At 36.5% G+C, this 13,348-nt stretch overlaps 1 protein-coding gene across 1 annotated transcript in view; it reads left to right on the top strand.

Annotated features, from left to right (window-relative positions):
- Positions 1-13,348, top strand: part of TMEM67 (transmembrane protein 67) — a 33,149-nt gene that overhangs the window by 4,284 nt on the left and 15,517 nt on the right. Inside the window, exons 6-16 of the mRNA XM_014059103.2 lie at positions 588-662; positions 1,464-1,526; positions 2,435-2,589; positions 2,682-2,787; positions 3,854-3,940; positions 5,509-5,574; positions 7,878-8,037; positions 8,729-8,852; positions 9,922-10,027; positions 11,300-11,356; positions 11,453-11,551. Coding sequence (XP_013914578.2) covers positions 588-662; positions 1,464-1,526; positions 2,435-2,589; positions 2,682-2,787; positions 3,854-3,940; positions 5,509-5,574; positions 7,878-8,037; positions 8,729-8,852; positions 9,922-10,027; positions 11,300-11,356; positions 11,453-11,551 — 1,098 coding nt within the window. The remainder of the gene's footprint in view (positions 1-587; positions 663-1,463; positions 1,527-2,434; positions 2,590-2,681; positions 2,788-3,853; positions 3,941-5,508; positions 5,575-7,877; positions 8,038-8,728; positions 8,853-9,921; positions 10,028-11,299; positions 11,357-11,452; positions 11,552-13,348) is intronic.

Below are 13,348 nucleotides of genomic sequence, written 5' to 3'. Positions count from 1 at the left end.
CTGCTTTCAATGTTCTTTGGGCACCAAGGAGGGGTATACATTTAATAAGTAATCATAGTTCTTTGTATTGAATATTGAGGCTGTTCACATAAGCTGCTTGCATTTATTTTTCACCGTTTCTTCTAGAATCATGTGGAAGAACCATTTATCTTTCAGGTCCAGTCCATTTGTAGTGCAGCAACTCTACTGCAGCTTCCACCCATTCCATATAACATTCTCCATTTGTTGGAGTTTTTGCAGGACATACATGGGACTGTGGTGGAAGGGGTGGGAGTTAGGTTTTGCATGCCTAAATCTGAATTGGGCTGCTGTACTAAATCTAGATATCAGTGGAATGTTCACTAAAGTGAGACATACACATCCTCCAAAACTCTTTCCTCATGCTGCTTTGAATGGGAGATAGGATAGGACACTCACATAAATGGTGAATTACTGAAATTCAAGTGGCTGTCTGTCTGAGCTGCATCTATTATTGGATCTTCAATATAAAAGAAACTTTCTTATTTTTAGAAGGACTTCTCTAGGATAAGACCTCTACCTTTAAAATATATATGTTCATGACAAGATTTATTTATTTTCAATTTCAGACAGGAGGTTTATGTTTCACAAGCACTGGAAATTTCCCTCCAAAGGGAATTACAACTGTTCGATTTGGAAAACTAGTAAGTTATAGTCACATTTTTATACAATTTATAAAAGCATTGGAGTCGGGACATAAAAGAATTGTTGATTTTAAGCTCCTACAATTACATAAATACATTATTTTTACCCGCAGTATATTAACATAAAAGCTAAGTTTAATATTAACGACAGTCACAAAAGTCAAAAGAAGCTACTTGACCATGTAATCCAACAGTGCAGAAATCGTTGTCAAAACATCGGTGTCATATCTTTCCAACCTCCATTTGAATGCATCTAGGGAATGAAAATCCACCAACAGATTTGATTTTACTAATGAATTTTCTTATGTAAGAAACCCGATACTGTAAATTCCTATGACGTTCATTCAGAAGTTGTCTTTATAAATCTGTATCCAAAGTCTTGTTAGGCTTTTAGGTATTTGAAAACCACTATTAAATTTAATTTTGGTTACCATCAAATGTTGCTGATTCTTTGAAGGAAAAAGTCATGAGAGTGTAATCTTTTGCTTATATCTGGAACTGACTCATGAGCAGATGTTTGTAGAATTATAGTAAGATACCTTTAACATGCATGCAAATTCATTCGAGAAGTCAGTGATGCTAGGAATGGTTAGCGGAACAAGAAGAAAGGGCATGCAAAGAATATGCTGACTTGATCAGCATGTAAAACTGATACAAAGATGAACAGCCAACAACTGAAAGAAGCTGCTGTTGACAGGGCATCAGGGGGAGCAATGGCCTATACAGTCTCCAAGAGTCGGACATGACTAAATAGTTAAAACAACAACAAACTTGTAACAATTTGAACCATTCCATTTCTAGGGCATCACATTAAGATCAGAATGGTTTTATAAACATCTTCAAGCATCAGCAGCTGCTTGCTGGGTATGTATTAAATTAATTTTCTCTTTGATCAAAATTATTGCTAAGTATTTCTAATCCATATATACTTTATACAGTTCTTAAGTTATAGTAGTAGTTCAGACCAGAATTTCCATCTCTAATCAACCAGTCCTTAAGTGTAATGTCACATCCCAGCATCCCTGTGATCATGTGATCACAATCTTAGCCCTTGACAAGAGGCTCACACTTAGGACCAATGCCCTGTAATCATATGATAGCCATTTTCAACCTTCCATGCCAGTTTCCCCAGAATGTCAGTGGGGAAGCCAGCAGGAACGGGCACAAGTTGCTGAGCTAAGTCATCTTCACCCACGCACCCTCCCTCAGAGCCCTTGAGCTCACATTGTGCTGGCCACTCACACATCCTCTGTACCCTCCATCCCTGCCTTGCACCCTCATGCACACCCCCAAACCTTGTCACACCTCTCGTGCACCCTCTCCAAATCTCTTCACATCTCTCTTCCATTGACATGCACCCCCTTCGACCCCACCCTACCCTGTAGCAACCTCTTACCTGCCTGCTAACTTGCTTACAAGCCACCTGGAACTTTCCGCTAGCTTCCCCACTGACGGTTGTGACAAACTCACCTAACAACCATTGAATTCAGTTGATGGTTTCAGCACCCTGGGGTCACATGGCCAATTGCAGCAACTGGGATGACAGGGATTGCCCTCAATAACAATGCAGTCACATTGCTTTACAGCCACATTGCTTAGCGACAGAAATTCTGTTATCGGTTGGATTGTAAGTCAGGGACTAACTGTATGGCACATAATGTTAGAAAACAACCCATTTGTTTTCTTTAATTCACAGAATTCACGTTGATTTCTTTTTAAATCTTTTATATAATTTACACTCTATTCATAATTGTTGGCTTATTTTCTTTCAGTTATATTCCAATCTTACATCTTGCCAAGCCTTGGGGAATATGTGTGTTATGAACATGAACAGTTTGAGCTCTGCCACTCCTGATGCATGTGGTTTGTTTCAATATGTGTTTGCAAACACGGTTGGACTTGGTACTGTTCATTCAATATCATTTTGGTAGGTTGTCTTTGTCAGTCATCTCTTTGAATTGTACGCTATATGCTTTTGTCATAGGTAGGTTGCAGTAAACCCTGAATAATTGTTTGCAGGAGAGAGTCTCTTCCATGGCTATTCTATGGTGACCAACCAGGCTTAGCATCCCAGGTTCTTGATGGAACAGAGTTTCCTACTAGCTTCACTTTTAAAGAAAAAGAGGTAGGTTCCCTGCAGTAAAAACTCTTTTTTTCTCAATGTAGACTTGTCCCTGATGTGGTTTTGTAATGCTTAATTTATCCAGGGGTCTACTTTAATGTATTAGTTCATTTCTTGAGGATCTGTCATTTATTGTAGTATAAACCAGGGGTTTCCAGTCCCTGGTCTGTGGATTGGCACCAGTCTACTGCATACCAAAAATCAGGCTGCACAAACAAATGAATCCCATCCACAGGATGCAGGCAACACACAAAACCATGCCCCCGTCCAGTCCAAGGGAAAACCTCTCTCCACGGAACCAGTCCCTGGTGCCCAAAAGGTTGGGGGCCGCTGGTATAGACTACTTTTGAATGTGTACCTTAAAAATAGACCGTTAAAAATATCTGTTTTACAGTTATATTGGACCTCTTTCGTATAAGTTGAAATGACCAAGATGTTTTTATTTTCAGGTATTCATTATTTGAAGGAGAAATAAGCACCCATGCTGGGTCAAAACAGCTTATTTAATAGGATTTAATTTTTCATATACTAATTTTATTTACTTCACATAAACATCTCTGAAGTTTTATTGTTGAATTTAGACTTTTTTTCTTGGAAACATTTTAGGCAAGAGGGAGAATTTTCAAGCGTACTTATGATAGGCACACATTAATTGATAATAATATATATGCACATTATACAATATGAATAATCATGCATTTAATTAAGATCTAAAAGTTAATATATCCCCATGTTATCTGTTTTGCTGAGAGAGTTCTATCTTATAGTTGCAGGTCTACATTGGTAAGTTGTAACACTTCTTTATATTAAAATTATGGCCATTACTCCTTTTCATATTTTTAGAATAAGGGAGTAACGATTGCCTCTCCATGATAATGTTTCCATATGGTAAGTAAGTGGAGTGGTAGGGATTTATAATTAGTACTTAATTCTTATGATAGCTTTTCTTATACAGTTGTAAATCACAACATGAAATATTAATAACATTCTGATTTTCTTTTTGATCTTGTGTAAAAGATGTGCCTAAAATGCAATAATCTAGATCTTGAAAGCACCTTTTTTTTTACAGGATGTAAAATTAAATTTTATTGCAGCTTCATACGATGCAATGGGAAATTTTCTGAAATGGCAACATGTAGAAGATGGTCTTTTACAGGTAAGGGAAGAGCACATCACCTTGTATTAATTTGAGTTAGGAATATAGGATCAGATTTAGTCAAACTTTTCTATTGAAATCTAGTAGAACAAATTTGTCATGGTTAAAAAAAAGGCCTTGAATGAATTTAAACAAGACTAGATGTAATGTTATGTAAGTGAACTTCCATTTGCTTTCCTTCTCCCATCATCATGCGTGCCAAGCAGATACAGGGATGTCCAAGAAGTAGGATGGGGAAGAATCGGTTTTAGTCTATTCTAGTCCCAGAAGTAGTTCCATGGAGACAGTGACATTACTGCTACATTTCTAATTATGAATCCACATGTTTGCATTTTGAGTCCCATCAGCATAGACTCAAAATATGAAGTGTGTGGAGGCCTAGCTTTGTGTAGCTTTCTGAAATCATTGGTAGGATACTGTACAGGTAGTTCTCAACCTATGACTACAAATGGGACCAGAACGTCTGTCACTCAGTTGTCATTAAGTACCGTAAGCTGCATCTGATTTTATGATTTTTTTGCTGTGGTCATTAAACCAAACACATTATTGTTAAGTGAATTTGGCTTTCCCCATTGGCTTTGCTTGTTAGCAGCCCCCTGAGAAGGTTGCAAATGGTCCGTGACCCCAGGGTGCTAAAACCATCCTAAATATATTACCTGTTGCCAATCCTTGAATTTTGACTCGAATTTTCCTTGAGTTTCCTCGAATTTTCCAGCATGACTACAGGAATGCTGTTGTGGTAAAAGGTGTGAGAACCGGTCATAAGTCACTTTTTTTCAGCACATAAGGTTAAACAGTCATTAAACAAATGGTTTTAAGTTGAGGATTACCAATAATGGTATGTGGAAATGACCTTGGGAGACAAGAGGAAGAGCTGCAGAGTGGGAACCATCATGTAAAAATTATCCCAGAATTCAGAAGGTTCAGGGCATAGGAAGCAATTCAGAAGGGACTCTTCCTAAGTTTCCAGAGAGTAAAAAGGAGAGGAAAAGAAAAATTCCTTCAAACTGTTAAATTTTAAAGCTATAAAGATAGCTTTGATATCCCTGGTGCAATTAGTGCTCAATTTACAAGCTTAGTGGCCATTCAAGTTTACGATGAACCCCACAAAAGGTACTTATGACCCAAACACACAGTTCTGACAGCCACACACATTCAGTTATGTAACTGCATTTGGGAGCTTGGCAACCGGCCTACATTTAAGGTTTGCTTCTTTATTTCCAGTTTCCAGCAAAAAAATCCCCATAGCAAATAATCTGTTTGCTTTGCAATCCTGTGTCTGTTTAACGGCCATTGGAAAAAAAGGTCATAAAATTGGGAGCAGTCCCATTATGATCCTCTTGATGGCTGTCATGACTTGTCACAGGCTCAATTATGGTCATAAGTCAAAGATTACCAGTAGTACTTCATATCAATTAAAAATCCAAAGTGATAAGGACTGCACTTTGTCTTCATGTAAGCATAACTCCTCTACCTTTAAAAAAAAAAAAGGAATAAATGTAAAATTTGTTTAAAAGCCTGAGCATATTATAATGAAGAATGCTAAATATTTTCTTTTTAAAAAACAGCTTTGTCCAGACACATTAATTAGGCTGAATGCTGCTTATAAGTTTGGAACAACCTACCAACAAAAGGTAAGCATAGTTTTGTTTTGTTTTTAAGATTCATAACATACACATTAATTAAGGCTAGAGAAGAAAATAATGTCCAATTGTTTTGCTGTTCTTGTGTAAAATTGCATGCTCTCACATGGACTGACAAAAATAAGATCTTTCTGGATTGTCACACCATTAACACAACTGAAAATAGTCTGGTAGTTTACATTTGGAGATCACATAATTTTAACTAAGAAGTGGTAATATACTGCATATTTTGCAGTTCAGAATTTGGTGGTATTATTGGTTTTTAAGCCATGCCTGAATTCCAAATATATTAGAATAAAAGGGCTTTTTAGAATCAGCAAGGCATGAAAAATCAGTACTTCCTGAAAGTGCACTCAAAAACACCATCAGCAATTCATTCAGTGTTAAATTTGAGGGTTGTCCTATTGATTTTTTTAAAATTAAAATTAACTTAAACATAAATAAGTAATGATTGTGGAAGTATAAGGCATAGTATAAAAATACTGAAGTAATACTTAGAGAAAAAAGAGGTGGGAGAATAAAAGATGGTAGCTGCTTGAATGCTTTTCCTTATAGACAATTTTTCTATTTTTAAAATTATTTTTTTATATTTATTTCAATCATATTAAATTTATTTTGAATTTTTACTATAATCCTCATGTCAGTGTAAAACTTACCCAACACAAATAACAACATTCTTTTTTTTAAAAAAAGTATTAACATAGGCATGTTAACATTACCCTGCTATGTATGCAATTGTATCATTCTATGCCTTTCTCTTTTTCTTTGTTTTATTTTTCCTCATATTTTTACTTAACTATAAAATACTGAAATGCTTAACATACTGAAAGAGGAACATCACTATTCTAAACCTACTAATTTTTTTAACTATCACATTTTGAAATATTTAAGATATTTAACTCAGTGAAAATGTTAATGATTTTGTTCTACAGCTCATTAGATGGGCATTAAACATAAAAATGTATCATAATGCTATTATATAAATCATATCTGAATTGCTGTGAAAAGTTGTATTTGCAGTATCTCAGTAGCATTACTGTAGCATTAGAAACAGTGCAGAAACAAAGACTACCTTTCCCAATGGATAAATCTTCCCAAGAGTAGATTGAAGGAGACTTGGGGGAACCCCTTTGTTGAAGTTTTGCAAATTATCAAGGGTTCCTTGATTACAAAAAAGAAGGTGTCCTTAGTGCTCTCTGAGCTTGGTTGTTTTCTTTCAGGTGTTTCATTACCCAGATTAGGTAACATCTTCAGTGCATGATAATGAAATGTCTGCAAGAAAATAACCAAGCTCAGAGAACACCATCATTTCAACCCCAAGCTATAAATATTCTTCTGATGATACAAAAAAAATAATACTTTGATAAAATGTACCCTGTTTCCCCGAAAATAAGACCTCCCCAGATAATAAGCCCAATCGGGCTATTGAGCGCATGCACTAAAATAAGCCCTCCACCGAAAATAAGCCCTTCCCAAAAATATTGCAACACAGCAGCAGCCATGAGGTGACCACACTTGCCGCCTCCTGTACCTCAAAAATAATATGACCTCCCCGAAAATAAGGCTAATTGCTTTATGTGTGAAAAGAAAATAAGACCGTGTCTTATTTTGGGGAAAACACGGTAATATTGTGAGTGTAACGAGGGTGAGGCTGTTGTCATCTATCCACTGTTTATGACAGAAAAGTGCCTTGTTAGCAAATTGTACACCCTGAATTTTCCCATACAGAAAAGTTACACAGCTTGGCCATTATTCATTTACTGGAAAAACATGAGGGACATAATTAAGGCCCTGAACTCTAAGTTTAAAGTCTGCCTTTTCTCTCTTTCTCATAACATTGGTATGTATTTAAGGTCATTAGAGGAAGATTCAAAATAGGCAGAAAAGGGGACTTCTTTCTACAGGGAATCAGGCTGTGGAATGCAAGATGGCTCTTGGTAATTGAGTCCACCTTATCAAAATAAGCCCAATTGATTGAGAATAAAGTTCTCAATAACTTTTGGACATAGAATGCTTCTAAATTGCCAAGTACTGGAAATAGTGAAAAGGAAGCTGTTACTCTCATGTCCTACTCAATGTGCCCAGCAAAATCTGCCTGGGCACTTTATAGTTGTATATAGACTTTTGAAGTCGTTTGTATTATCTCTTTGTTTTGTCATTCTGCTTGCTTCAAAATAATATGGTACATGTTTTAAGGGGAAAGATTTTTCCTTTAAAATGTTTTCCATTTTTGAGTTGTCTTGGATGTTAGTAAAAAAAAATACATTACACATTCATTTACTCTTTTGATACAGTGTACAATTTCAGTTGCCAAAATTTTAAAGGATTATGCTGAACCAGTATTTTATGATATATTCCTCAAATATCATGATGAAGAAGATGGACAGCATTATCTTTGGGCTGTGCCAGTATTAAATGTGAATCTTAAATATAATGAAATATTTGTGAACCAAGGTAAGAATATTCTGTTGATTTATCACAGTGATTCTATAGATAAAAAGTAGATGTAATAAATGTATGATTTCATTGTCTTGTTGTTCAAAATTATTGCTACTATTTATCAGTAACTCGGCACTCTAACCCTCATTCATACACAATGGCCTCATTTGAATAAAACACAAGAATGAGGCTTAAATCTCCCTATTCCTTCTCTTTTCAAGCAGCTCTCTCAATAGGAGGATAGAAGTGTTAATTCAGTTTCAGTTAACTGAATCTTTATACTTACGCATGATTAATTTAACAAAGTTATTGAAAAAACTAGTTTGTAAATGACTGTTTGAAATTAAGTTGTTTTCAGTAAACTATAAGGCCAGCCACAGATTATCAGGGTTTGGACATAAAGTTAACTATAGTTAATTAAAACCAGAATCATAAACTTAGGGCAGCTATGCTAGGGGAGAAGGAAAAGTAGTACACATGTGCTCCTGAACTAATTTCAGTTGTTATTTTAGTTTTAAAAGTAAACATATTAAAATATATTTAATAATATGGAACAACTGAAAGTTACTCAACATGATTTATATCATTGTTATCATTGTTCTATATTAGTGATAAATAATGCAAGTTTCCTTATTTTTCCTTCTCTTTCAGTAATTACCTAAAAGTTTTTTTTGTCTAAAGTTGTAATTTTGCATGTTTTTCAAAGGCAGTAATGTGAATAACTGGTTTTTGACACGGCGTATATTATTGGTGGATACCTTAAGTGGCCGAGAAAATGACTTAGAAAGCCAGCCAAAAGTAATCCGAATTGCCAGTAAAATAGCAATAAGGTAAGGTTATATAAAATTTGAATAGGTTGCTGCCCAGTTGTAAATTTCCAAATTCAATTTTGAATTCTCTTTGATCCAACATACTAGTTTGCTGTGAGGGGGGGGGGGGGGAAATAAGATGGCCCAGTGCCCTCCAACCATCAAAACCCCCACATATCTGTTCAAATGGGAGCTCTGTTGAATTCATTGGAATTTATCCTGCTCTTTCTACATAAAGTGTGGTCATAGATTAAAAATGTTCCATCACATGCTGACAATTACATCCTCAGTCCAAACAAATATTTTGCCTATATGTACAATATAAGCCTAAATGAAAATTTCAGGAAATCATTATGGCAAATTTTACTCTTGAAGAGGGAACTTGCTACCTTAAACAGTGAAATGGTAAGTAGCTTTAAAAATGCTATGATACATACTTGGACTGCAAAGCAAAGCTAATTTCATATTTGACTTGCTACACTATAGCCATCCATCATTGATAAAAGTAAGTGCTGTTGATGAGACATGGGACCAATGTATTGTCTTAATTTTATAATCTGTACTTTGTAGAAGAATGTATACAAACAGAAATATGTTTCTTACACCATGGCCAGGAAGTTTGGCCAAGTAGATTGCAGTTTTGCTAACCCAGAAACAGAATATTTCAGTTCTTCTGAATTTCATCCAAGACAAAATTAGAAAGGTTCTGCCAAATTTGTAGAACACACCAATGCACCACATTCCCTCCTTCTGCCTTCTTCTGTGATGTATACCCCATGTCACCTTTTCTTCCCAGTCTCTGCCTTTGCCTACCTTCCATTAACAGTAATAATAATAATAACACCTTTTATTATAGTGAATAAGAATATTTAAGTATAGTTCTGTAACAAAAGTTCTGGGAGTTAAAAATAATGATGAGATTGTTTAAAAAAAGAGATGCTAGGCACATTACATATAGTGAAAAAGAAAATAAGTGTAAACAAAACAAAACAGTCTGTAAAGAGATTACACATTACACAGTTGTTACCTTACTTCCAATGGTGCCAATTGCGATTTTCTAGCTAACGCTCCATTGCATTCCTTTTTGCAGCATTCGTCTAGTGCGGAACACTCAAAGGGGAGCCATCTATCCACCTCTGATAACAATTGCCTACAGTGATGTTCTCATACAGAATCCTAATGCTGAAAATATAATGGTAAAGTAATGCTCTTCCTTATCATCTTGAGAGAGTGAAAAAGTTGGCTTGAAACGCAACATTAAGAAAACTAAGATCATGTCATCCGGCCTTCTCAATTCCTGGCAAAAAGATAGGGAAGAAATTGAGGTAGTGACAGATTTTATTTTCCTGGGTGCCAAGATCACCGCAGATGGGTACTACAGCCAAAAAATTAAAAGACGCTTGCTTCTGAGGAGGAAAGCTATGGCAGATATAGACAGCATACTAAAAAGCAGAGACATCGCCCTGCCAACAAAAGTGTATATAGTCAAGGTTATGTTTTTTCCAGTTGCCATATATGGCTGTGGAGGTTGGACCATAAGAAAGGCTGAGCGCGAAAGAATTGAGGCCTTTGAACTATGCTGCTGGAGAAGACTCCTGTGAGTCCTTTGGACTGCAAGGCAATCAAACCGGTCAGTCCTAGAGGAGATCAACCCTGCTCTTTAGAAGGCCAGATCCTGAAGATGAAACTCAAATACTTTGCTCATCTAGTGAGAAGGAAGGACTCACTGGAGAAGAGCCTAATGCTGGGAAAGATTGAGGGCAAAAGAAGAAGGAGACGACAGAGAATGAGGTGGCTGGATGGAGTCACCAAAGCAGTAGGCATGGGTTTAAATGGACTCCAGAGGATGGTAGAGGACAGGAAAGCCTGGAGGAACATTGTCCATGGGGTCGCAATGGGTCGGACATGACTTCGCAACAACAAAATGCTCTTCCCTGCCTCTCACCTAAATTTAACAGTAACTTAGCCAGGCATAACCAAGATAGAGCCTACTGAATAAATAATTCCACTAACTCAATAAACTGGAAACTGATCATTATAAAGGTTTAAAAATTAACTGAAAAAAGCATTTTACATATTTTTAAGTCAGAGCTTAGAATAGAGAATTAAGTTCTTATCGGTTTAATCCAGTTTATTGAATGGCCATTAAAATGAATAATTACAGACTGATGCATTCTCACAAAATACCCATTCTGATTTATTTAAACATTGATTAAAGTCTCTTATTTCTCCCATAATTATGCTTAATATTTAGCCATCCATCTCACAAATGTGACTCTGGGTCACATATAAGAAAAGCATGCCCAATAGTCTGTGGTGGTGATATTTTGTGCCTCAATTTTCCATATGTGTGTGTGTGTGTGTGTATGTGTGTATTGTTTGTGTGTATACATATTGTTGGTGATCAAGTACAAGTGATTTAGTTTGTGAAATTATTCTCTTAACATTCTAACAATTTCACTGTTTAGGTTTCCTTTTCAGTCGACTACGAAATGAACCAGTCAGAGGCGCTCATTCACACTGATGTAAGCATTCCCTTCCCACCAAATTTTAATCTCTTTGAAACTTGTCTGCTCCTTTCCATAAGCAAAACCATATGATTTGCTTACTTGTTCCTGCAGATAGCATTAGGTGTTCTTGGCGGCCTGGCAGTTCTATGGTCCCTTCTCAAGACTGCTGGCTGGAAAAGGCGTATAGGAAGCCCCATGATTGATTTACAGGTATGGACAGTTGGATGTCTTAGTTTCTCTAGTATTATTTAGTTTTCCTGCAACATAAAGCTGACCTGGTTAAACATAACACTTTAGTACTATATCACACTGATGTTAGGGTCACATTTAATAAAAATAAATCCTATTCACTTTAATTATATTTTAGAATGCACATTTATGCCAGGATTACAACTTTAAGGAATGTAAGGACTGCATTAACAGCATCAAACTGGAAACTCCAGTGTCAATATAGTTTGTATACAAAACTGCAATCCTAACATGTATGTGTAATAGTAAATTTCATGAAAAACAGCAGGATTCTTTGAATCACTCATCTCTGAATGGAAAGAGCCCTCTACGTTCTTCATAACAAGGATTACTTCCAAATAACCTGGCATTCTAATTTTCATTTTAGCAAAGAATATTGCTTTGTGGCAGTGTTGCCTTATTCCTGCGTTCTTTCAACCCACTTTTAATGACATGGTTGTATGTAATACAGTAAGAGCAGCACAGTATTATATCCATGTCTTATGTTGGCTTATTTGAATTTAAGAAATATGGAAAACTATTTCCTAAATATACTTCCACATTTGGGTGCTGGATTGTTATCTCTCCTATAGATACTTTCAAAAAATCAGCTGTGAAGCCCCTAAATATTTGTCCAAGGATAAATTTTATTAAAACTTTTAAATAAAAACCTAAAAGCTAACGCAGACTAATAGACACTAAAAGGAGAAACGAGAAAGCAAAATGTTGCAAGAAAAGGAAAAAGTTAAAGACAAATAGAAAAGAAAACAATATGAAGAAGTGGCATCTGATCCTTTTGATAGCATAGCAATTAAGTACAAATATATTTTGACATCTCTCTAAAGTTACGTCATAATACTTTCTATAATCTATTCTATCTAGTCATCAAAACCATAAATCATAAGTTCATGTTTTTATTATTGTTCAAGGAGATTCTCATCATCCAGGTCATAGTTTTCCCAAAGGTGCTTTTTCAAGAGGCAACTGGACTGTCTTGTTTTTCTTTGAAGAAGTTTCGCTTCTCATTCAAGAAAGTTCTTCAGTTCACTTTAGTTGATGATAGGGAATGCAATCAGTGACAGAAAATGAGTTTTTATTATTATACAAATATTTTATAAGAGGCTTCCAGTCAGTAATAAAAGTAGATAATGTCTTTTCTCTAATCAAAGAAATTAATTTATCCATTTCTGCAAAATCTGAACTTTTCCTGCATGTGAAGCCTCTGCATGTCAAATCTCTTGAGATGTGCAGTGTTTCCCCGAAAATATGACAGGGTCTTATTTTCTTTTTACCTACAAAATATGGCTTGGGCTTTATTATGGGGGAAGAGTTTATTGTTTTGGGGTTGCTGGGCAGCTGCTCTCTTGCGAGTGGGCTCCCAAACAGCCAGGCACAGCCTCAGGGGCGAATGGCTGTTCGTGAGTGTGGTTGCTTCATGGCTGTTGTGTTGCACAACCCTGAGGCTGTGCCCGGCTCTTTGGGAACCCGCTCGCAAGAGCAGCCGCCCGGTAACCCTGCTCTTCAGCTGGGCACAGGGCTGCTCACAACCTAGCGGTATCCCGAAGGCACGAAGCAATGCAATCACCTTTGCCTCCCCCCAGGTTCCCGCACCTTGGCACCTTCAGGATACTGCTAGGTTGCTGAGCGGCGCTCTGCCTATCCGGAGGGGGGGGGTTGTCCAGGGGGCTTATATGCGGGGGTCTTATATTTTTGCCCACCAGAAAAATATGGCATGGCTGTATTATGAGGACAGGTCGTATTTTCGGGGAAACACAGTAG

The sequence above is a fragment of the Thamnophis sirtalis genome, unplaced genomic scaffold (genome assembly GCF_051295495.1).
Source record: "Thamnophis sirtalis isolate CommonGarterSnake01/CBP01778 unplaced genomic scaffold, rThaSir2_p1.2 scaffold_2, whole genome shotgun sequence".
In the NCBI taxonomy this organism is placed as follows: Eukaryota; Metazoa; Chordata; class Lepidosauria; order Squamata; family Natricidae; genus Thamnophis; species Thamnophis sirtalis.
This window is presented reverse-complemented; position numbering and strand designations above follow the sequence as displayed.